We start from the raw sequence: 27,531 nt of genomic DNA on the forward strand, positions 1-27,531 counted from the left end.
GGAATTGGATATTCACGGGCCACCGTAACTTACGGTGACCACCGTAAGTTACGGTGGAGGCCAGAATTCAATTGATTGTTTGTGGATCAAGATATCAATGTTGCATTTTTCCTATTACCTTATTATCGTGGTTATTTAATTATCAAACCTGACTTTTAAGTTGGTTTTGATCACATGTGATTGTCGTTAGTCCCGGATGAAGATCAAGCATCGAGCAAGAACCGAACACACGTTAAACGAAGCTTCCGCAATGTTGTTTCGTCGTTATTCTATAACGGCGAATTAAAATCACATTATGTTGTATCGCTTTAAATTGTAAAAGTTTTTAGCAAGCCCGTATTTTCAGTATAATTGTGACTATAATTACATGGTTTTGAGATTAAATTATACGATAAACGTTTGATAATAACAAGGGTGTAACAAGTTGGTAATCAGAGCTCATGGTTAAAGAGTAAGGTGTGTTCGGTTCGAGGCTTGATCGCAAATCCGGTAAGTACATGTATGTTAATAGCTTAGCATGCTAAAGTGTTGTAAACAACACATAGGGCTATCGTGTGATACTTGTTACCCCAATTAAAATGATTAATATGGTTGACGAAAATACGCGCGTTGACGCGTATAGTAGAAAAAGCCTTGTATTATAATACGGGTGATTATTGAAGTTGAAATTACTAACTCTTGTGAATGTTTTAATTGAAGGACACTCGCGTCTGAAGATGACGAGAGTTGAACAAATTGTGGGTATGATGATGGAACGGTCCGAGATATGACAAGAAGAGCATACTCATCAAGGACCTAAATCGCGTAACAATCGCAAATAAGTAATGGCAAGAAAGCCCGTTAGGGCAAGCAGTTACCAGGTGCACATTTCAAATTTAATTGCACATATAGTAATATGCAACAAATACCTAGAGATTGAAAGTTGCATAGGCAGATTGAAAACTTGGAAAACCCCGAATAGAAAACCTATCCGGGATATGGTTTCCAAGAGAAACGAATAGAGGCATTACTTACATTGGGTGTAATGTGAAAATTTTAAAAAGGGCTTGTATACCAGGTGTTGATCATTTACTCTTGCCAAGTAAGTGGTGAGCACGTGGTACCATAAACTTTTTATAAAGGACATGCTTACATCCGATGTAGTAAGGACGGGGTGAATGGGACAAAGAAACATGTAAAATAATTTAGACATGTATTGGGAGGGGGTGTACTTACACTCGAACCCGGAAAATGCAAACATGTAAAATAATTTAGACATGTATTGGGAGGGGGTGTACTTACACTCGAACCCGGAAAATGCAAACATGTAAAATAATTTAGACATGTATTGGGAGGGGGTGTACTTACACTCAAACCCGGAGAATGCAAACATGTAAAACGATAAAGGTACGCACTGGGAGGGGGTGTACTTACACTCGAACCCGGAAAATGCAAACATGTAAAATAATTTAGACATGTATTGGGAGGAGGTGTACTTACACTCAAACCAGAGGAATGCAAACATGTGAAATGATTAGGATATGCATTGGGAGGGAGTGTACTTACACTCAAACCCGGAAAATGCAAATATGCCTTTTAACGGACCATTTTTGTAAAACGTCAAACTTGAGGACAAAGTCGGAATATAAAAATGAACGAGGTCTTAATGCATACTGGGAGGGTTGCAATAATGACGACTTCGGTAAAACACCCGGTTGATGGGTAAGAATTAAACACGTGTGTAAACCGAGAAACAGAAACTCGGATGGAAAGTTAAAAGACTCGGGTTTTGAGTCATAACTAAAGGACGACAAGATAATGTAAATAGAAATTTCGAATAAATTATGCTCAACTATTTTAAAGTTGAACAGGTCGAGTATAATATCCTGCCGGACGGCATGAGTTAACGCAAGCGGGTCAATGGTAGCATTAGAAGCAAAAGAATAATGAGCCCGGTAATGGGACATAATCAAATACGAATGTATGTAAACTGGATGATGGTGAGCATAAGATAAACCGACGCATAAATGACGTGAGAATTTATAAAGTCGGAAATTTTTTCCGAAAGGAAACAAATGTAGCCTTAGACTACGGTCAAGGTCAAAGAAATATACCAAGGCAAAAATAAATAATTTTAAAACAAAAACAGGGTGCCTTGACACCAAACATGTATTTTAAGAATGACATGAGTAAAGAATGATCTACGGGGTCAACATAACCTTTAGGGTTATAAACAATGAAAAGGTCTACGGGACTAAAACGACCTACATGTCATGACTAGAAAGAAATAGATTATGAGTACCTCGCCTTAAAAAGGTAAAAGTCTGATAAAATAGCCCGTAAGGCTAAGTGATAAAACCTACGGGTTAATTAGACAAAGCAAGGGAATCAGTTGAGAATCCTCGCATAAAACAAAGACTGCAAAAGAATAAGTGTTAAGTCATCAAAAATTTCTTGACATAAATTAAAGATAAAACGTTCAACTAAAATACAGTTTTAGTAAGAGATAACATTTTTAGAAATATAAATTCTGGTAGGAACTTAAATAGTAAGCATGAAAGATACAAGTCTTGACACTGATAGGCGCAAGACGATATATTCGAAAAGTGATATTTTCGAAAATGAAAGGTGGATATAAATTAAACATGATGTGACGCGATCACGGTCAAGAAATGCAATGTGAGGTAAAATCATATTATAACCAAGCGAGCGGTAAAAAGTAACTGGGCTAATAAGTCTAGTTAGTGAGACCGGTTAAGGTCAGCAATTCAAATCAAGAAATTTGGTTTGCTTGTAAGCGGTGGATTCGGTATAACTGAATCGAATAAATAAATTTGAAAACAAAAGAATTCGTTGCTAAAAGTGAAGGATTTCACTAAAGACCTTTAAACGGGTTAAAATAACGGATTCATAAAGAATTTGATAGTATATGAAAGCGATGGAAATCGCTAAGTGAAGTGAACTAGTGGAAATAACGAGATTACGTTATTTCGAGTTGCACTATGTTGTATGAGACACGTAGACAATTAGTAACCAGAAAGATGTTACCATGCTTTTCTGGTAATACTAACAATTGGTTAAAAGTATAAGTAATGTTTAAAAGATTTCTCGGATCAAATACATTGAGTTTAAACTCAATAAATTATGTAAGAAAAGGTTTCGAGGACGAAACCTCATTAAGGGGGCTAGACTTGTAACACCCCGAAAACGGGTTTGGTAATCAAACCTCGTTAATACTAAAAGACGGGTAAAGTACCGTTAGTAGTAAAATTACCCGGTGAATATTAGGATTTTTAAGTAGGTAAACCTGATATTTAATAAATAGATAAATAAAGGTTTATGGATGAATAAAATTTATAAAAGGTCCGAGTTAACGGACTCAAAATAAACTATGTCATAGATTTCCCGAACCCACTAATTTAACTAGGAATGTTTAACCTAGTTAATAAGTGGGAATATTGTTAGAAATAAGTAGGTTGTATCCTACTTAATAACTAACCCAACAAGAGGGGCCAGATTTGGATAAATGGAAAGTTTAATTATAAAATAAAGTTAAAATACAAAACACACACACAAGGTGTGTTCTGTACGTCGACCAGAAGGTTCTCCAAGAACCAAAACCCTAGTTTCACAAAATCAATCAAATTGAAGGCCAAATCGGGCTCAAATCAAAGGCATAAATGCATACAAATGGTCACCAAGTCAAGGGGAACAAGAGGTATGTAAAATTGTGTTACATGAAGTTGTAAAAATTGGATGAACATCACTATATGCGATGTTGGTATGAATCGTAGAAATTAAGACGGAATTAGTGATGTGTACATGTTTAGTAACAAAACCCTAAGTGAAATCATGCATAACATGATATGAATTGAATGATTGAATGAATTCTCACACTAGGCTAAGTGGGTACTAGTCATAAGATGGATTTGATGCTATGATTGTGATTAGAATCATCATGCATGTTAAGTAATCATGAAATACTTAAATAATTTGCAAGTTTGAGTATTTGATTATAAGTGATAGTGGTTGAATTTTGATGTAAATCTTGGTGGAAGTAACTAGTTATGAACTAGTTAGTAAATATGTAAAATTATGCACATTAGGTGTTTGATAAAATGCCTAGGAGAAACCCAAATGTTGAAATCTAGTACGAAACGCTTATTTGAATAATATGGCTAGTTAAATGAAATACGAAACAAGAAGAGTTCTAATCATCATGTTGATTTAGACTTAATGTTGTAAACCATGTGATTGAAGTAGTTAACTTTGATAAACTAAGTTAACTAATCATGAAGTCGAATAGTAGCTTCGACATAGAGAATAAGTGAGGTGGAATAGTCGTGATTGTTAATGACTAACTTAACCGCCTTGTAAATGATAACAATAGTTTGACGCTTGACAAGCTAGGTGGGAGCTTGTGGATGAAGCGGGTCAAACGGATTAAGAACGGAAGGAAAAGCATGGCATGGATGCAAGGTAAGTGAATCTTACACTTTTTTTTTTTGTAAAATACCTATACGTTCTACAAGTTATGAATATGATATAGATATTATTCGAAATATGGTTTCCGCCGCGTTTCAATACGGGTCGGAACAAACATAAATGATATAGACCATGGTTCATGGCAAAAAGGGCGAAACGGTAAATTGGTCATGTACTGACTAAGAGTTTTTGAGCTTTCGTTAAGATTACCTTATAGTGTAATCTAATAATAATAATGATAGGAATATGATGGCAATTAGTCGCGTGTTGACAAATATAAGTAAAAGTTAAAAGATACTCTAAGGCGTAAGCCGAATTGGGTTAAATAATGAAAATGGTAAATTTGTATGTATACCATTTTAATACAAATGCAAAGTGTTTGGTCATTTAGACCAAACAGGTAAAATGGTGATTTTAGCGCCATTTGACGAATAACGACTAATGAGTATTGTCAAGTCAAATGCTCACAGGATAAAAAAACGGCTTACGGAAGTTTGCATTTGCTATAAAATTTGCAAAGTCATTAATTCAAGGTATTAAAACGGGTCAGTACTTGACCCGAACTAGGTACGCATATTTTGAATGATAGTTAGAAGTAATATGATGGTCAAATATTAGTGAACGGCCTTCGTCGTAATACGAGGGACTGAAATTGACCAAAAAGCCCTAGTTGGGTAAATCGAACAAACAACCTTTAAAGGTTGTTGGGAAACGAGTTTTATGGTTGAATAAATACTTAGAATAAGTATAGAAGCCAAAGGAGGTATTATATTAGTCAAATGGCACCCTTTGAGTTTAGCCGTAAAATAATGATTCGATAGGTAAAAATTTGGTTTTCATAGATCACCACATTATATCCACCATAAATACAGTTGTGGTGGGAGTTTATAGGATAAGAAATGTGGTGAAGGAATGCTAGAAGCAATAGAAGTGATTTTAGGCTCTAAAGTGCTTAAATACCGTAATGGGTCAAAATAATCCTTTAAGTATAAACAGGTTTAAGATCGTACCTAAACTTGTGAATTAAACCTAATATGATAGACAACATTGAAATTATAAGGTTCATGTGAAATCGGGATCAAACAATCATGTTGTTTGATAAAATCACGAACGGGTCAAAATTTGGTGAAAAGGGGTAATAAGCCGAAGACTTAAAAGTCTTAAATTTTGTTAATCCGCATGTTGGATTTTAACTCCACATGATGGGGGATCAAATTACAATCACATGGGAAGAAACGGTGGGTCAAACGGATAAGCATACTGAAAGATACGAAAGTTTTCGTGTCAAATAACGGCAAAAATGGAAAGGTGGGATGCAGGGGCCACCGTAACTTACGGTGCTACCGTAAGTTACGGTGGAGCTAAAACTTTTACGGTAGAATACCCCTGAGTTACGGTGGGGGAATTGGACATTCAGGGGCCACCGTAACTTACGGGGACCACCGTAAGTTACGGTGGAGGCCATAATTCAATTGATTGTTTGTGGATCAAGATATCAATGTTGCATTTTTCCTAATTTCCTTATTATATTGGTTATTTAATTATCAAAACTGACTTTTAAGTTGGTTTCGATCACAGGTGATTGTCGTTAGTCCCGGATGAAGATCAAGCATCGAGCAAGAGCCGAACACACGTTAAACGAAGCCTCCGCAATGTTGTTTCGTCGTTATTCTATAACGGCGAATTAAAATCACATTATGTTGTATCACTTTAAATTGTAAAAGTTTTTAGCAAGCCCGTATTTTCAGTATAATTGTGACTATAATGACATGGTTTTGAGATTAAATTATACGATAAACGTTTGATAATAACAAGGGTGTAACAGTGAAGTGGAGTTAAGATAAAAGGATAACCAAGCTATGAACAAACGTATATTCAAATGCAGTGGTTGTTCATGCAAAGTATAATAAAGAGTGATAAAGTGGGGAGAAAAATGTTTGAGTATTCCAAACAAACAAAATGGTAATCTTGCATTCACATTCGAAAAAACTCATTGTTAGGTTAAAATGGAAGAAAAGATGTGTTGTATTTTCGAGGGTAAAAAAGTTTTATTCAAGATTTCTTTAAAATACAAAAGCATCATTTCAAATTGACAATATTTTCAAAATTCCAAAAACAATAGAAAAATGCAAAAAATTGTCAAAAACATTGAAAAATGTTAAAATAAGATAACTTATATGAAAAGAGGAAATGATAGTACATCAGTAGACTATTAGTTGAAATGTTTTAAAGTGTTAAACAGCCTCACTTAAGATGTGTCGGTAGGCTCAGCTATACTAGCAGTTTTACGAAAACGATATAAACTAAATGACAAGGCCTAGTTCTAGTGGGAAACGCAATTGAAAGCATTGTACTTAGTTTTGTCCTTTCTGATCGTGTGCATGGTCAGTAATTGTTGAATACTTGTGAACTTCCACAACTTACGGAAAAGTCATTATGATGGTGTTTTCTTTTTTAAAATATTTAAACTTGTTTTATTTCATTATTTTGTTTAAGCATTGGACATCCTGTGTGTATACGAAAGTATCGAACTGGATGTTATTGCCTAAACGTTCTGCCTTTTTCTTATGTGTTTCGTTTCAATCTTGGACTTCCTCTGTGTATACTTGAGTATCGACCTGGTTATTAAGATTTTAAACAATTAAACTTGTTTTTATTTCTTGTTTTGTCTAAACATTGGACATTCGTTGCATATCGAATGATCAACGTGATTGTTAATGTTTAAATGTTCTAATTTTTTACACAAATCACAGTCGATGGGAGTTTAAAGCATTACTTGAGTCAGTGTATTGCAAGATAGGGGATAAGCTGAGATTGCAGGCCCATAGGATTTTAGTGCAAATTAATGTACCTTAACGTATCGGTAAGCATTAAGAAAGTTTTAGATTGAGTTTAAGTGGATAAATGACACCAACAATCCACATAAGCTGTTTAAGCTGAGTGTTTCTTAATAGATCAATGGTGCAATTAATGTGTCTCATAAACTGTTATGATCCTCTGGCACGTTTTCTCACAAAAATAAACTGTAAATATTACATTTCTGTATGTTTACATTTCTGCATTCAATATTCAAAATCCAAAAAGATTTTCATTCACAATCTTCCATGGTAACCTGATAATGCTGAATGTGAGCCGGACAAACGAGATTGTTGAGAAGCGGTTTTTGTGTGAAAACGTGTGATTGAGCGTTAAAGTCAAATCTAATAGCAATTCAGAGCCTCGTTCAAGAGGGAGACTACAGTTTCACTTGAAGATGTTATCCGAGCAGATCATGACTAAAGATCATAGATTTCTAGGTACGTCCAAGGGTAGACTGTTAGTGTAGTTTTGGTATTGCCATAGTGTAGAAATCTCATACATATAACGTGTAATAGTCTTGAGTCTGTGAATATTCCGGACAGAGGTTTCGCTAGGTTTCGTTAGGTATCGTTTAAGTGTTATGAGTATTATAGATAAGGGCATGAGGTCATCCTACATCATCATGATGTACGATGTAATCCATAAAGAATACATGATGTATGATGCATGGTATGTCGGACATCAAATACACTTATACGCTCATGCTTTGGAACGTACTACTCATGCGCATGAGAACAAAACACAAGTTCATGCACATGTCATACGCTCTTCATTCATGCGCATGAGTTGTGCGCTTGGGGAGTCGTGCGCTGGATCAGCTTTGCCTATATATACATTCTTCATGTGCACATGATACATAACTTCCCGAGTAGGTGCCGATCAAGCTTATGTAATAGGATTCGTGTAGTAACGAAACTTTGTCCGGTTTTCATCAAAATCCTAATAAAGTGCTTATTGTTTATATTTACTTTACGGTGTTCACGATTACGATTTCGTTTTACGGATTCCGCACGTTAAACGAGATTAAACAAAGAACTAGTGTTCATATTGAATCTTTCCTGAACTTTTAATTAATTATATTACTGCGTATATAATATAAATCACAGTCAAGTAGTAAAAGTAGAATCCTATTAGCACTATAAGAATCCATATTAAAATTAGGAAAAAGATCAAAACATAATTAATTAGTAAAAGTAGAATCCTATTAGCACTATAATATAAATCACAGTCAAGTAGTAAAAGTACAATGAAACTATACCAATAAAGGAAGGAGGAACCACAGTGAAGTTCAATGCCCTATTCTACAAGTAATACAATTCATGTGGCGAAGTTCAAAGCAATCTTTAATTTTATGGGAGAGGCACTCAAACAAGCAGGTGAAGTTGGTGCTAAGAAAAACACAATGGCCATCGCTTATCTCTTTCGGACTTGTTCTACAAGTCGCTCTTCATATGCATTCCAGTGATATTTGGGGAGACTTGAAGGCTCAATTTGTGGGTGCTAACAGAGTCAAAGAAGCTAGACTATGAACACTTTAATCAAGTTTAAATTTCTTATTAATGAAAGACTATGACTCCCTTGATGACTTCACATGGACAAATAATCACCTTGTTTCACAAGCCAACAAACAACCTTAGATCCACAGTATAATAAAGAATTCGTCTGAGATCTTATACGGCATGTACTAGGAAAATTCATTGAGATTGTTAATGCAATTGAGCAATTTGTCAATCTTAAAAACATGACATTTGAAGAAGTCAATGGGAGATTAAAATCCTATGGAAAACACATCAAGAAGTCAACGAAGGATGGAGACATGCATAATAAACTTATATTCACCGAAATAGAGGGAAAAGAGAAAGTTAAAATTCATAAATGTGAGTATTGTGGCTCTGAGAGTTCAAATCAAGAAGCCCATGGATGTATTAGGATATTAAGCTAGATAAATATATAGTTATATAGTAATATGTTTAATGAATTCTTTCCGGCTTAGTTATTTAAGTTTATTATTATTATTTGTGGCGGTTATATGTCCAACCGTCATGTATATATATGTATGAATGATCAACAGATATGGTTACCAATTCGAATTATACGAACATCATTCTTTCATTCGTTAAACCCTAATCTGCCATTAACAATCAATAAAGTGGTATCAGAGCCACAACGATCCATAATCGTAAATTTTCAAATCACTGCAAACACGTACCAATTTCCCTTCGTTACAAATGACAACCACAAACGGCGGAATTCAAACCCAGATCCCTAAACTGTTGGGACAAAATTATTATCATTGGCACATACAAATGAAGGTTCTACTAGAATCTCAAGATCTGTGGACCAGTGTAGACGAAGGATACAATCAATTAGCGGCAGGGGCTTCGGAAAACGATCAGAATGCTCATAGAGAAAAAGTGAAGAAAGACAAGAAGGCCCTTCATATTATATTCCAGGCAGTGAGCGAGACAGTATTTGAACCAATTGCAACAAGCGAAACGTCAAAAGAAGCGTGGAACATTCTTCACAAGGCTTACAGGGGAGAGCAAAGAGTCAAAATGGTAAAGTTACAAACCCTACGATGTGAGTTTGATGCATTACGAATGAAAGATAGTGAATCTATAGAGGAATACATAAACAGAACAACTGTTATAGTGAATCAATTAAGATTAAATGAAGAAAACGTTACGGAACAACGGATCGTCGAAAAAATTCTTCGTAGTTTAACAAGAAAATATGAATCAGTTGTAGTAGCCATAGAAGAATCGAAAGATATGACAACCATGTCAACTGAAGAATTATTAGGGATCCTGCAATCGCATGAACTTAGGCTGAAACAATATGATGAATCCCCTGTAGAACAAGCATTCCAAATACAAGGCACAAGTCAGAATCGATCGAGATTATTTAGATCAGATTTCAAGGGAAGAGGAAGAGGTAGGGGACGAGGAAGATTTAGTGGGCAAATCCGCTGTTACAACTGTCAAAAACTGGGTCACACGGCACGTCTTTGCCAAAAGAATGAAGAGAGTGATAAGAGCAACAATGCTCTGTTACATGAAGAAGAGTTCGAAGACGGTAATGATGAAACTCTATTTATGATATTTAATGTAGAAGAGATAACAAAAGAGGATTGCTGGTATTTAGACAGTGGTTGTAGCAATCATATGACCGGTAACAAAGGCCTATTTATTTCACTAAATGAATCGGAAAAGAAGGAAGTAAGAACCGGAGATGACAAGAGGCTCAATGTATTAGGAAGTGGTGATGTAGCCATTAAAGTAAGAGGAATAGAGAAAAGAGTTCCCAACGTTTTTTATGTTGAAGGCTTAAAACATAATCTATTAAGCGTGGGACAATTAGTGCAGAAGGGTTATGAGATAAACTTCCTCAACCATGAATGTGTTATTAAGGATCCTACTGGAAAACATATGGGTTCGGTTCGAATGACAGGAAATAAAATGTTTCCATTGAACTTAGCCTATGATGTCACCCCGAGAGTATGTAATATAATGACTCAAGATGTCTCAGTCTTGTGGCATCGCTGATATGGACACATAAACTTTGAAACAATACATAATATGAGAGCAAAGGAAGTGGTGAAGGGGTTACCCAAGACGGCTGCCAAACCATCACAAAATATATGTGAGGGTTGTTTGTTTGGTAAACATGCTTGAAAAGCATTTCCTAAACAAGCAACATGGCATGCCACTAAACCTTTGCAATTAGTTCATTCCGACATATGTGGTCCGATGAGAACTGCATCTATAAGTGGATGTAGATACTTCATCACATTTATAGATGATTTCTCAAGAAAGACTTGGGTGTATTTTTTAAAATTAAAATCCGATGCTTTGTTAAAATTCAAGATTTTCAAGAGGTTGGTGGAGAATCAAGCAGATACCAAGATAAAGACTATACGCACAGATAGGGGAGGAGAATATTGTGGACATGAGTTTCAAAATTTTCTCAAAGATAATGGCATACATCATCAACTCACTACTAGCTACACACCCCAGCAGAATGGGGTAGCAGAACGGAAAAATAGAACTCTCATGGAACTCAGTCGTAGTATGATGAAAATGAAAAGATTGTCACACGTTTGTTGGGCTGAAGCAGTGTCATGTGCTACTTATCTCATCAATCGAGCAACAACAAAAGGAGTGCAAGATATAACTCCTCAAGAAGCTTGGAGTGGAGGAAAACCAAATGTTTCTCACTTAAGAATTGTTGGTAGTATAGCATATTCTCATATTCCAAAACAACATCGAGGGAAGCTTGATGACAAAACGGAGAAGGTAATTATGATAGGCTACAGTGAAACAAGCAAGGCTTACAAGCTGTATGATCCAATAAACAACAAAACTATTATCAGCCGAGATGTGATATTCGATGAAAATCAAGACTGGGAAGGATCCAATGATCAACAGAATGATGCAAGTGTCCAACCGAACTTCCCGGACACTAGTATTATAGAAAATGAAGAGGAAACAGCAGTTCAAGTTAATGAATCTGCTGTACCTGAAAATGGTCACGACAGCGGTGAAGTCAATGACGAAGAAACAGCGGGAGAAAGCCAGAATCATGAGGGAGCAGACTCTTCGTCTTCAACATCTTCGGAGAATGCAGAAATGAGAACCAAGAGTCTAGCCGATGTATATGCTAATTCAGAACCGTTCTCACAGGAACAAGTAGAAGATCTATATGGCAATCAACAAACTACCGAAGATATAACAAGTTTTGTATTATATGCTGATGCGGATCCAATTACATACAAAGAGGCTAACAAAGAAATGAGATGGAGAGAAGCGATGGTAGGGAAATGGAATCAATAAAGAAAAATGATACATGGGAATTAGTTGATCCTCCAAAGGATCAAAAACCCATTGGAGTTAAATGGATCTACAAAACCAAATACGATGAACATGGGAATGTGGATAAGTACAAAGCAAGATTGGTGGTTAAAGGCTACAATCAAAGATATGGAGTGGATTATCAAGATGTTTTTGCACCGGTCATACGCTTTGACACGGTAAGGTTAATACTAGCATTGGCGGCTCGAAACAAGTGGTATTTACATCAAATGGATGTCAAAACTGCATTTTTAAATGGAGATCTAAATGAACGAGTGTATATTGAGCAACCGGAAGGATACGTCAAATTGGGAGAAGAACAGAAGGTATGTCATCTCAAGAAAGCTTTTTATGGTCTTAAACAAGCCCCGAGGGCATGGTATAGCAAGATAGATAAATTCTTCGAAAGAAACGGTTTCAAGAAATGTGTATATGAACATACACTATTCATTAAGAACACAGCAACTTCTACAATGGTAATCTGCTTGTATGTTGACGACCTTATAATAGCTAGTGATTCTCTACACATGATAAATCAACTCAAAGATTCAACGAAGAAAGTGTTTGAAATGACTGATTTGGGAGTGCTACATTACTTCTTGGGCATGGAGGTTAAATATAAAGAAGGAAACGTTGTATTATCTCAGCAAAAATATGCCAAAGGTTTACTCAAGAAGTTCAATATGGAAAAATGTAATGCAATATCCACTTCTATGGAATATGGCGAACGACTCTCGAAGAATGATCTTGAAGACGAGGTAAATGAAAATTTATATAGAAGTTTAGTGGGATGCCTTATGTATTTAACAAATACTCGGCCGGATATAATGTTTGCGGTTAGCAAAATAAGTAGGTTCATGGAGAAACCAAAAAGAAGTCACTGGGAAGCAGGAAAACGAATCTTAAGATACATAAAAGGGACAATAAATCATGGGATTATATATTCAAAGGGAAGTTAATCGGTTTTAGCAACAGTGATTATGCCGGAAATGTAGATGACAGCAAAAGCACATCCGGTTACCTATTTCACTTAGGTTCGGGAGCAATAGCATGGCAATCCAAGAAACAAAAGGTTGTTGCACTATCTTCGATTGAAGCAGAATATATTGCATTATCACTAGCAGGATGTCAGGCACTATGGATGAAAGGAATTCTCAATGAACTCAAAATGGATATGGATAGTCCTCCGATAATCCTCTGTGACAACAAGTCCACCATTTGTTTGGCCAAAGACCCGGTCTATCACGGGAAAAGTAAACACATTAGAGTGAAGTACCACTTCATACGTGATCTAATCAAGGAAGACGAAGTGGAAGTGAGGTTCTGCACTACAAAGGAGCAAGTTGCCGACATACTGACATACTTACGAAGGCACTGCAGCCTAAGGATTTTCTTCGTCTCAAAGAACTCCTGCATGTTGCCGATATCTAGCTTACGGGAGGGAATATTAGGATATTAAGCTAGATAAATATATAGTTATATAGTAATATGTTTAATGAATTCTTTCCGGCTTAGTTATTTAAGTTTATTATTATTATTATTTGTGGCGGTTATATGTCCAACCGTCATGTATATATATGTATGAATGATTAACAGATATGGTTACCAATTCGAATTATACGAACATCATTCTTTCATTCGTTAAACTCTAATCTGCCATTAACAATCAATAGGATGTGGCTGGGGTAGAGGACGATGATCCTGGAAAATTAAGGACCATGGATCGAGCCACGTAAGACGCTACAAGTGCAACAAACTCAATCTTTTAAAATATTAATGTCCAATATGGGAGAAAAACAAGAAGTTAACATGATCTGGCACAAGGATGATAAACTTGCACTTTTATGATGGCAAACCGGGTCTTAAAGAAAGATAAAGATCTTCCTTTGACTAACTTTAGTTTAAAGGGGATTACTACAAGTTTAAAATAAACCTGCATTATTTATTTTTCTGGTTTTTTTAAATGACAACGCTTGCTCTACTCTAACTATTCTAATAATTCTGAACTAACCGTCCTTGCCCAAGTTTGGACCTGGACCTCATCTCTAAAAGGTATATGCCTCTACCATGTGTCCATGGCTTTGTAGCCTAGTGGCATCTTGGGGGTGGAATAAGGCTTTGGGACTAGTAGGTCCTGGGTTCAAGTCACACAAGGGAGTTTTCCCATATTTGTTGGGTTTTCTCCTGAATTGGTGTATAGACAGTATGCCTAGTGGAGATGGATATGATCGGCTGGTTCCGCTGGTGGCACAATGATACTCCAGTGGTCCGTCAGTGATCCAAATTTGCCGTTCAAAAAAAAAAAATATGCCTCTACCATGTGGGCTACCCCACATTGGCTATGTGGGTCAAATGTAATTATGGATCATTAAGGTTGTATCGGTGTTTACCAATGGTCGCTTCATTGAAGCATAGATTGATAGGTATAAAAACAAGTATTGATTGTATTGAAAAGTTGTTAGTACTTAGAGAGAAGAGCTTATTGTCAATTTAATAAAAGTTTGTATATTCTCTCTATCATCTTCAATCAATTCATTCTCTAATTTGTCAACAATGGGCTAAAATTGTTTCAATTTAATACAGACGTAACTTATATTTTAATTATTGAGTCGGAGTCTTACTGGAAGCAGACTCTTTATATCTATTTGGTAGAGGTAAGGCTGAGTATATCTTACCATTTTCAGACCCTATTTACCTTTGCTATTGATAGGATTTACGGAGTATGATGATGATCTAACTTATATTTTAAGTTACGGGACCTATAAGAACCATGGAAACATCTCAACAAGCTAACACCATCTTGATCATGAAACATATAGTTGACTTTAACACAATATAAATATTAAGCAACAAATAGGTGTACTTGCAAATAATATATAGCGAGTTACAAGATTTTGACTTCGGAATTATGATTATTAATTGGTCATATATCAACAATATGTTCCTCCATTGTAGAATCTTGGATATCCATGGAGACCTACAAAGTTGTCTTTTGTCTAGTCTTCATTTCTCTCCACTCTATAGCAGCATCAGATGATTGCACAACTTCCTACTGTGGCCAAAGCTTCACTGAAGTCCGATTCCCTTTCCGGATAACCGATAAGCAGCCAGAAAACTGTGGTTATTCCGGATTCGATCTACGTTGTGCTTTCCCGAGCATGCTGCTCATCAACCTCCCAGGCTCTGGTGAGTTTTCAGTAAGGAGTATTGACTACCATTCTCCAGCTATTCGGATCTACGACAGCTTGAATTGCCTTCCTGCTAGGCTTTCGACATTCGACCTCTCTAATTCGCCTTTCTCAGCTCCTTACTTCCAAAACTTCACTATTTTGAGTTGTCCAAGGGATGCAAAATCATTGTCTGGTTATAAACACATAGATTGCCTCAGTAATTCCTCGTTTTCTGTGTTTGCTACTGTTTCAAAGCCTTTCATCACATCGATGACGAGTAACGAGACAGGTTGCGTGATCACCGGGCATTTATGGGTGCCGCTTGATCAACCACATGATGATGGGTTTACATCACAGCTCGATGAGGATATAACTCTAACATGGAGCAAACCTGGTTGTGCGAAGTGTGAAAGAGCTGGTGATTCGTGTGGTTATGTAAATAGTAACACAAAGAGGACAAAATGTTTCTCCAACCTTGCTGGTAAGATATATACAACTTTTTACCCATTTTTTTTTTTTCAAAAAGTTGCTTACAATGACATTAAAACTTTGTTTGAGAAAAAAGGTATTGTTGATGCGCGTTTAACTAACTATTGACTACTAGCTTAACACAACTAACTATAGGCTATTGACCGTCCTTATACTTAGTAAGAACACTTTTGGTAATATCAAAAAGATATCTAATGAATAATAAACAAACGATTTGCAGCTCCACATCCTTCGGGTGTATTCAGAATCATAGCTTTTGCCTTGGCTATACCATGCATGACAGTTTCAGTTGTGATCGCATGTTTCATGTGCAACAAAGATAGACGGAACGAACTACTTAACCGTAGAACCACCAACAACACGGTGACCCCAGAAGAGGTGAATCCACCACCAAACATTGTTGGTCTTGACCAAGCGACAATCGAGTCCTACACGAAAGTCGTTCTAGGTGAAAGCAAGCGGCTCCCGGGACATGAAGATGCAACTTGTCCTATATGCTTATCGGAGTACCATGTCAAGGAGATGGTGAGGTGTATACCCGAGTGTCGACATTGCTTCCATGCAGAGTGTATCGACGAGTGGCTTAAGATGAACGGGACATGTCCGGTTTGCCGGAATATGCCTTCTCCTGTTCATGTCGAATCGGAACATATATGATATATGTTTATTTGGGTTAATTCTTGTTGCCTAGTTTTGTCAATGAAATAATGTAAAGAACTAAAGATTATATATTAAGTTTGTACTTTATATGGCAAATAAGGTGCATAAAGCTCCCACATATATATATATTGTACCGGTTCAAAAGATATTCAATCAACTTAGGGGCAATCAACTTAGGCTGTCTCTTTAGCTTTTAATGGGGCTCTTAATGGTTCAGATCTCTTACTATTTCAACATTTAATTGGTTAAGATTGTTTGTTTGGCGAAAATATCTGAATGGTTTGGACATTTGACTCTGAATGGTTAACTATTATACTGAGTCTGAATTGTTAAGACCTCTAATCTAAATTGCTCAGAAGTTTGCCTCTAAACAGTTAGGCATTATACTGGCTCTTAACGGTCCAGACCTCTTACTGGTTCAGTACTTAATGGTTTAAATCTCTTACTGGTTCAACACTTAACTATTCAGAATGTGTCAAACAGCCCCTTAGGCTTCATGTACGCACCCTTGCCCCACGATTATGTATAAGACTGAGTCCACGAAGTACACTCGTGACCTCTGGGATTAGTGACAGCAACTTACCATTACTCCAAAGTCTGTATTTTATGTAAGTTTAATTAAAGTCTAGGAATCATTGGAATGATGGCGTTTGAAAACCAAGGCAAGAAGGAACAATGGTTGACTAATACAAAGTCAGAAAGAGGGGCAGGTAAAACCTTGTGATCGATGAGGTAGTGGTTTGACTAGATCAAAAGTCAGATATGTTGAAAAACCTTAAAACAAAATTTAAATAGATAAGGAGATATTTTAGTTAAGAAGACAAGTGAAGTTGAGATCTTCTACCCATTTGATATGTATTATTTTTGTAATGGTATATTAATACTTTATACTATATTTTACATAAAATCAATCATCTTACTTCTTAAGAAATTATTTGAGTGACACTTGTTATCATATTAAGCTATATATTTTTTGATTTTTCCATTAGTCGCTTATATATAATTATTATTTATAGATAACCCTCCTATTAAACATTATTTAGTTTAGTTTCTTATTGATAATTATTATTTAGTTTAATTCCTTCTAATTAATTATAGATAACTCTTCTACTAAATATTGTTTAGTTTAATCTCTTCTACGTAATTATAGATAATTATTATTTAGTTTAAATTTAATGTATATTTTTCATTTATAATATTATTTATTTGATCTTTTATATCATATTATCTTCATTATTTGTATTACCTAACGTGTCATGTAACAGCTACAATTTTTAGTTTCATTTTACCTAAATTATTACTTCTTTTTCACAGACATCTAGTTTTTATTTGTAATATACAAATTTACTCTTTTTCTTTTCAATGATGTAATTATCTCTAATAAACTTTTACCATAGAATATATAATAATAGACATAAAATCGAAAAACATTTTGGATGGCATCAATAACTTAAGACACAATATAAGTATATGTATAATATACGCTTTTTAATAAAATAATACCAAACAAAATTACATATATAAATATAAATGATTGATTTTACTAACAATAACAAAGTCTTAATTTTTTTAAAAAGGTAATTCAAAACATATATAACTAAAAACATAGGACATTATAATAAAATCAACCGATTATCATCATGATACAACATCCCAACTATTCAATCATATTTTTTTATGTCTTATATTTAAAATAAATAAAAATTAATATTAAATCTTATCCTACTTTTAATGTCGAATAAAATACTTCTATTTTTCTAATAAAATATTATCCTCAAATTTAAATTGTTAATTTAAGATATTTTTGAATAACCAAATTATTTATCACCACAACCAAACTTTTTATTAACATATTATTTATTTTTATTATTTTCATTATTAAAAAAATTATTATATCTATTTTATTACATAATTTTTAAACAAATTGTATATAACTTTCAATATTACTTTATATATAAAATTAAATTTATTACGGGTTTTTTAAATATAATTTATATTTTTCACTCAAATGGCTACTTATTTGCTTCTTAAATAACGTGTTTGACCACTGTATCTTCTTGTCAATAATTATCTTCGCAATCACCATATCTATCGCGTACCAAGTATATCCATTATGTTTTTTAAATATAAGTTTCTTATTATTTAGTATATATCGCGTACCAAGTATATCCATTAATTTTTTTAAATATAAATTTCTTATTATTTCGTATATAAAATCATATTATTCAAGCCGTGTAATACATGAGGGTTTTTAAAAATATTTTTTTTATTATTTGGTTAACAATATTATATTTATTCAACCCGTGTAATACACGTAGTTTTAAAGATATAAATTTTTTATTATTTGATATATAAAATTACATTTATTCAACCCGTACAATACATATGGTTTTTATAGATATAACTTTTTATTATTTAATACATAAAATTACATTTATTCAATCCGTGCAATAAATAAGGTTTTTTAAGATATATTGTTTTATTATTTAGTATATAAAATTCATTTATTTAGCTCGTATAACACACGAGGTTATAACCTAGTTAGTATATAATACAGATGGGTCATGTGGAACAAAAGATCAAGCTCAACCAAATATTTTCATTTTGTCACACTTTTATAAGTGGTGCTTAAAAACATTAATACTAGTGTTAACATTTTAGTTGAGATAAAATTACCTTATTTGAGATGTATTTTACATTTCACTTACACTACTAGAAAATTAGGTATTGTGACTGTATTTGCGGTCGCAAAACAGTTGCAATTGAATGTTGCCACCAGATTTTACGACTACAGAAACGGTCGCAAATGTTGCAACTAACAGGACTGTTTTGGTCTTCTTGCGACCTTTTTGCAACCGGAGTGGTTTTGGTCTTGTTGCGACCGTTTTGTGACCAAACTGGTTTTGCCACCAAAACGTTTTCTTCTTGTTTTAGGGTATATGTCTAGACGAGGCGTCTAGTAGGTTGGTGTTTTTTTTATTTGAAAAATTGGTATTTTGGTGGAGTAATTTGATTGTTTTTAGATGGTGATTTTTTTGAGTGAAAAATGGGTCTTTTGGTTTGGTAATTTGACTTGTTTTTGAAAAAAAGTTTTTGTTTTTTGTATAAAAATATTTTACCGTTTTCAAGAAAATATTCGATTGTTTAAATATTACATTGTTTTTAACATTTTACTTTTTCAAAGATTGCCCTACCATTAAAATATTATATTGTTTAAATATTGTATTGTTTTCAACATTTTAATAAGAATTCAAATATTATATTGTTTAAATATTATTTAACATTTTGAAAATTACATTGTTTTCGTATTATATTTCAATGTCAAGGTTTTTACCATTTATTACTAAATATCGATTTAAGACAAACAATCATTAAGTAACCAAATAACTTAAACAAACTTAAATATCACATATATAAGATAAGTTTGTACATCCGTAACAAAATATAAACTACCACTGAATACTAAATACCAAAATATGACCATGCAGCCGGTCTGTGCCTCCGGGTCCGAATCTTAATCTGGATGTGGTTGTTGCTGCTCTTGATGATCTGGTGCTCGAGGTGGTGGGAGCGGTATGATAGGTAACCTCCTCTCTCTCGTCTATCTTGCGCCCCCCTAACCAACCAACCCACTAAATCCATAAGCATGTCAACGTCGGCTCGTAAACCCGGATCTGCTGCAACTCCCGGGGCAAGACCTAGAATAACGTGCTGTGGAGACTGGGGCGCCCCGGGAGGTGGTGGTGGCTGTGGCATCGCTACTCCGTCTAAATCCACCGAAGGGTTTTGCACGACCGCTGCATCATCTGCCGGAGGATAGAATGGATCGAAGTACTCCGATAGATCCTCCAAAAACCACACGTGACCTCCACGGGTTTTAAACCGCTAGACGATGACGTCGAACCTCTTAATGAGCCTTATCCCCCATAATGTCAGAAAACCCATCCGCTTCGGCGCTATGGCCGGCCGTAACTGTGGGTCCGCCTCTGGTAAATGACACAATGAACGGGCAATGACGGTCAGGTACGCCCCACCATACAAAAATCCGTGCTCCTGCCGGTGATGGGCAGAGGCAAAGTACTAGGCCAGACCGTATGCAAGTGTGCACAACCTCCTGTACAAGAAACATTAAAAGAAAAAGAGGTCGGTGCTCGTACACCACTCATGACTGTGGCCGCAAGCCGTAATAGAAGTAGAGAGCATCCTATGTATATACCTGCAGATAGTGTTAGCGGAATACGGAAACTAATAAATAATAATAATCACAATAATTAATGTAATAAACATACGTACATGTACAATGGGTCATCAACATATGAAATCCTCCCATTAGCCTTGACGTGCTCCCAGGTATCTACCCCCGCATGCCAAAATCCTAAAAGAGTGGCTATATTAACCACTACTAGCCCATGCGTATAAATATGTGTAGCGGTCTCTTCCTACAAGTATAAACCGCTATGAACCGCAAACTCTGCTAGCGTCATTAAACGCCAACCACTAGCAAGCCTGAAAGAAACCTCTTGCGGAGGGGGAGGAGCCTGTACCTGCTGGTTGGCCCAAGGAGGGTGAAATGTGAACGTCGATAAAAACTCGACCAGCAGCTCCCTTTAGCTCGGCATGTATGCTAACTCAAATAGAAGATGCAACGACGAATCCATAGGAATGAAATAACGGAGTCTAGGCGTCTCACTAATGGCCTCAAGTGCATCCCAGTCGACCGCGGCATGCGATCCAACGTGCATCCTCCTAAACTTCCCGCAAAAACGGGAGGCATCGGTGCCAGGAGTAGACTCCAGGTATCCGTGACCGTGTTGTGGATCCACCGGCGATGGCGGAGCCCTCCGCGGACCCTCCAGATGCGGAGCCTCGTCGACCTAATCCTCAACCTCGTCCATAATGAATCTGCAAAAAAATTACTGTATACGTATACTAATACTAAAAATAATAATATCTATTATTTTTATAAAGTTATTATAATTATAGTTATAATAATAATACTAATAAAAATAATAATAATAATAATAACAATAATAATAATGCAAATTATTTTAATAATAATAACAATTAATAATAATATTAACAATTAACAACAATAATAATAATTAAAAAAATGCCCCGTCTATGCCTCGTCTAGGGTTAGACGGGGCGTCCTGTTCTATCCCAAACCCCATCTTCTTCATCCTAAACCCAACAAAACTCTCAAAATTCAAAATAATCAAACAACCTAGGGTTTAATACGTACCAGGGAAGCTTGTATGCAAAAAAATACGGTCCAGATACGACGTACAGGCGTAGTTATACGTATGTATGTGTGTGTCTGTCTATTTGAGAATCATATGCAGAGGTCGTATAGGTTGTCCCCTGATATACAATGAATGGACGCCTCGTCTAGATCTAGAGGACCCGTCTAATGGAAATGGTGAACCATTTGAGCAGAGTCTCTTTTCAAATGGTTAATTACTATTTAATCCTGAGTTAGGCCTATACTAGGGGTGTCGCAGAGGTAAAATGGTAATTCCTAAGACGGGTGTAAGACCCGTCTCACATTAAATGATATTATCGCAAAATACGCAATTTTATATGTAAAAATACGACCTTTCAAAAACTATGATGAGTTAACGTTCATACATAATTAAGATATTCAAGTTATAACATCCATACTAGTTTAAAACATTCAAGTGATTACATGTTTTACATTAAAACTAAACAAAAGATATCATTGTGGAAGCTTCAAAAGACTTGTGTTCGGTTCTTGATATTTTCTTGATCGCCATCTGGAATCTTACTAACATCACCTAATATCTTTAAAAGTTAGTTTTGACAGCATAGAAATAAGTATAATCAAGTTCCAACATCAAACAAATAAAAATAAATTTTTTTGCCAGTAACAGAGTCTCTCGCGGGCCGCAAGAGACTAAGCTTCATGTCTTCGCGGGCCGCGAGAGCGTTAATTTCGCCTGACAGTTTGTTATTTCAGCTGCATTTGCCTAGCTTTGATTTTGATCAAACATCTAACTTTAAACTGTCATAACTTTGGTTCTACAAGTCCGTTTACGTAATTCTATTTCTTACATGTCCGTAATTTAAATACGGACCCGTTTACCATCATTATTTACATAAAAATCTAGTTTATAAGCTGATCGCCTATAAATCCCCTTTTTATTTATTTGACCCGTTTTAGTTACATGCCAAACTTTGCAATATTCATCCTTATTGGTTTCTAAACATAGTTACCCATTTCCCGGGCTTGTCAACATTAGCGTTTCACTTCCATCCCAAGGTTTACACACGCAATGTGTTACGCTTGTTAATGATGTTTTCAATCATGAACATTTATGCAATATCAACAAATTATGATTCTAATCTTTTGACCCAATATCATGGGTTCTTTTAAGAAAAGCTAATCTTTTTGGCGTGTCCGTTTAACGGCCTACACTTTCATAATTCACATTCAACGAGTGACCTTTAAGTCACTTCAAACACTACTAATTCATCCATTGTTTGACCCATTTGGTTGTCTAATGGAAACCACCATTTCAACAACACACCAAACTTATTCTAACCAATATTTGACCCGTTTGGTTGTCTAATGGAAACCACCATTTCAACAATTTGTCCGCTTGAAGATTCGATCCCTTTGCCTATAGAGTTCAACCAACAAACCGTTTAGAACTCTAATCATGTCACATAACGCATAACTTGCCATAGCATTCAAATATGTGTTTTTTGTCCGAATTTTCCACACTTTGTTTTCTTTTAGGCATTATATCAAACACCTAATGAGCATAATTTTATAAAATTAACAATCAAGTTCCAAGACTAGTTATTTTGTCAATTTTAACATCTTTTACCAATTCAATGTCTAATTTATACTTCAATATCAAGACTAACTTCATAGAGTTCAAATAACACTAGTTTGATAATCATGATTCTAGTGTTCATCATGTTTCTACAAAACCCATTAAACACATATAAATGGATGATCATGAATTGCACAATTTGAACACTAATTCAACAAACTATTGACTAGGGTTTACTCGTGGATATGATTTCATTCCTAATTTCATCCAAACATCAAACATTCAAGCTCAAATTTCGATTTCTTATGTTCATTAAGGATTCAAGATGAAACTATATAATGAAATTTGGCATACCTTCTGATCCTTTCATGGAGGTGATCACTAATTTGAGTTTAGATTTCTGTTTGGACTTGATTTACCCCTTTAATTTGATGAAATTTTGTTGATTAGGGTTTGAGCTTGAGAGCTCTTCTTGGCTCTTGTGAAGAACTCGACCAGAACACATACTTAGGGTGTGTGTTTTGGTGTTTTATTTAATTAAAACTAGTTTCTAGTTTATCACCTTTGGTCCCTCTACTTTACCCAAGTTTGCATATAGTTTATCACCAAATTTCCTTATTACTACAAGACTTGTGATTAACTAGGTTATTTATTCCTAGTTACTTTATCTTGTTTATAACCGACATTTAATTTTATTTTTTTTAATATAAAAATTTATATCGTCGGGGTGTTACAACGGGTCGTCTAGGGCTAGACTGCCAGTCTATTTCGAATGGTAAATTACCATTTTACCACAGAGACGCCCCTAGTATATAGGCCTAACTCAGGGGTAAAATGGTAGTTAACCATTTGAACATAATCTCTTTTCAAATGGTTAATTACAATTTTACCCCTGACTTAGGCCTATACTAGGGGCGTCTTAGGGGTAAATTGGTAATCTACCATTTCCCGTTTAAATATTCAAAATTTAAACATTTGGAATTTGCCACTAAAATTATATGCTGCATACAGCCCTAGACGGGGCGTCTGGTCCCTTAAAATTACTTCTACACCCTTGGTTTTTTACTAGACTAGGGCAACATAGGGCTATGACGGTCTTTCGGGCTTCCATAGACGTTCAGTCTAGGCCTGTACGAGGCATATATTTTTATTTTTTGAACTCTTTGTTTTATCTAATGATAATTATAAAAAAATCACATTAATTACAATAACACTAATTATATTTATCAAAAAATCATATTAATTACAATAACACTAATTATAATTATACAAAAATCACATTAATTATTGGGTAGGGTTCCTCTACAAAGTGTGTTTTATCTAAAAAGTGTAACAAGTGATTATGACCATTAGATTAATGTAATTGATGGATGAGATTAAATGAGTGGCAAAATTGTAATATTTGTTTTAATTAAATTGATTGATTTATTGAATTAAGGGTATAAAAGCAACTTTCATATGCTTTAAATTTAGGAATCACATGCAACTTTCCCCCATCTTTTTAAAATGTCAATAACTTTTTATACATAATTTGTTTTTTAAAAAATTATACCATAATAATGATCTTTTTTATCTTTAATATGAGTACCATATTCCTACATATCTAAAAAATTACGATTCAAGTAATTCAGCACTAGTGTGTTTTACATAATGTCTGCATGTTTTATATTGTGCATTTCAGACACTATTATGTTTTATGAGTGAAGGGTGTGTTTGAAAACTGGTATAACACAATGTGAAGAGATCAAAAACTAATAAAACACAACGTTAAGAAGTAATGAATGTGTTTTATGTTTTGAAATATATGAGGGGTGTGTTTAATTGAGAAAATTGATATAACACGGTGTGAAGAAACCGTAAACTGATAAAACACAATGTTAAGAAATTATTTGTTTTATATTTCGAACTTCGGATGAATTAATCGTGGATACGGATGAAGTAACTTCCAATTTTGAATAGTTAATAGTCATAAGTTTCCATAAAAATATCCTTTTATTGTTATTATATAAAATCTTTCATAAATTGTTGTAATTATTTAATTACCTTAATGACCTTTAGTAAAAAAAAACACTAGATATCACATGTCATAAGGAGATTGCTTCCTACACTTTGTAGGAAAAGTAGGCTTTGTAGCCAACTCCTACCCTTAATTATAATAACACTAATATAATTATACAAAAATCATTCTTCCGAATCACTGTCGATAAAATTAATACTCGGGTTTGGGTTTGGTTTCGGATTCATTATCGATGCATACCATTCTAGACGGGGCATGTACATATCTTCCCATTGTCCGACAGGGGGTCTTTGGTGCGTCAACCATAGCTCGTTTATTGGTGGCATTGGATAGTCCCCTTCAAGCTTAACATGTATGAAGTGGTTGTCATAAACATGTGCAAGCGTTATCAATCGTGGTTGTCGATCAGTCAGAGGACTCAATATCGGAAAGAAAGTGGAACTCTCATCAATGCTTAACAGGTGCACCACGATGTCGTACCTTTGTGCAATAAGAAGCCCTGTGTGGGGGAATTTCACCCGGTGACTCGAGGAACAACGTTGCACTGAATCCTAAATTAGGCCCTCACGATGCATGTTAATATATATATATATATATATATATATATATATATATATATATATATATATATATATATATATATATATATATATATATATATATATATATCTCATCCCATGCTTCAAATATTGACAACCAGGTCGATATGTTCTCATCCATCTCTTATAAAAGGTCTTTTCGAAGTGCCCCCATAAAACGTTCTCCCATACCTAAGCCCACAGTCACAAATTGAAACCCACAATAACTGACCGGCCTCACATCTTGTATGCACGAGATGTGCGGCTGAAACACTATCGGAATGACAACCTTAAATTGTTTGATGATTGACATGTTCTCGTCCCCAACTATTAACAGAAAATCGTCATCATCTCGTATCTCTTTCTTTTTAGAACTCAATGAACGGCTTTGGCCCGCTTTGGGTTTTTGAGAACTTATGACCGACTGTTGAGAGGCTTGTGACGGAACGTACGAGCTGTGGCGAGGGGCATCGTATGTACTTTGTTGGGAACTTACAAAGCACGTGTTTACATCACCCGTAGAGCTTCTCCTCAATTCTTCGTCTATACGAGCGGCCTCGTCTAACCTTTGTTGTACTTATTTTGTTGTTGGTCGTCCACGAGTATTTTGTTGGACAACCGGTGGTTTCTTTGTAAATTTGGTTAGAGTCAACACCGCTTTAATCTTTGACAACAAGTTTTTTTTTTCTGAGCAAGGGGTGCGACTCTATTTGTTTTCTCACAATATTGAGCTCTTCTAATTCCACACCCTTACTTTTGCGGAAGCGTGTACGTGTGACTTGATCAGTTCTCATTGCATTCGACTATAATAAACAACTATATGACTAAAATGATGTTCATCAATTCATAAGTTTTAAAAATATTACAAACATAAGTTGTTAAGTTTCAACCAACATAACTTCAAGTTAAGTTACAAACCATCAAAAGATTAAGTTCCATACATGGACTTTTGACAAAAAAAAAATAAGATAAAAAAAAACTAGTTTAACCAAGGCTTTGCTTCATATATCTTATCCAGGATACGGTATACAAATTAAACCCTTCAAAAGTGGATGACATCTAATCTTGTAGTTCCCTTCTTGGAAATATTTCCAACGCCGACGATCCATCTAGTTTCCTGAAATACATGTAATTTGAAAACGATCAACAAAAGTTGAGCGAGTTCATGTGTTTTTATGTGAGCTCCAGATAAACTTGTAAACATTTGAGAGAATTCTTTTGATAACCGGTATGTAAAGAGTCTATGAACAGATCATTAATGTTTTGCAAGGACATTAATATGTGTGGTTGCGTAGGAAGTGCTCAAACCTAGCGAATTTCCTCCGGTCCACCCGGCTGGAACGACATAGTCACTACATGCAGCCACACAAGGACCCATGAGTGGGGCTCGATACACCCGATAGATCTACCACTCATGCCCCTCTGTCTTAACAAGATTAATGGCTTTAAGAATGCGCCTACCCATCTACATGATCTAACAGTTCATTCCTTAGCTAAACCATACCATTGAAACATGTATTTCACCCCCGAAAGTTATAAATCCGAAAACAGTTAAAAGAAAAGGGGACATGAACTCACAGATTTGCATCCGAAGTCTCGTGCACTCAAAGTCGTTATCCACGGGTCGTATCACTACCTACACAC

At 35.1% G+C, this 27,531-nt stretch overlaps 1 protein-coding gene across 1 annotated transcript; it reads left to right on the forward strand.

Annotated features, from left to right (window-relative positions):
* Positions 1-15,122: 15,122 nt before the first annotated feature.
* Positions 15,123-16,686, forward strand: LOC110923286 (putative RING-H2 finger protein ATL21A). The gene is made up of 2 exons (XM_022167427.2): positions 15,123-15,824; positions 16,053-16,686. The coding sequence occupies exons 1-2, from the start codon at positions 15,143-15,145 to the stop codon at positions 16,487-16,489; spliced, it is 1,119 nt and encodes a 372-aa protein (XP_022023119.1). The 5' UTR covers positions 15,123-15,142; the 3' UTR covers positions 16,490-16,686.
* The last annotated feature ends 10,845 nt before the right edge of the window (positions 16,687-27,531 follow it).

The sequence above is a fragment of the Helianthus annuus genome, chromosome 17 (assembly GCF_002127325.2).
Source record: "Helianthus annuus cultivar XRQ/B chromosome 17, HanXRQr2.0-SUNRISE, whole genome shotgun sequence".
NCBI lineage: Eukaryota > Viridiplantae > Streptophyta > Magnoliopsida > Asterales > Asteraceae > Helianthus > Helianthus annuus.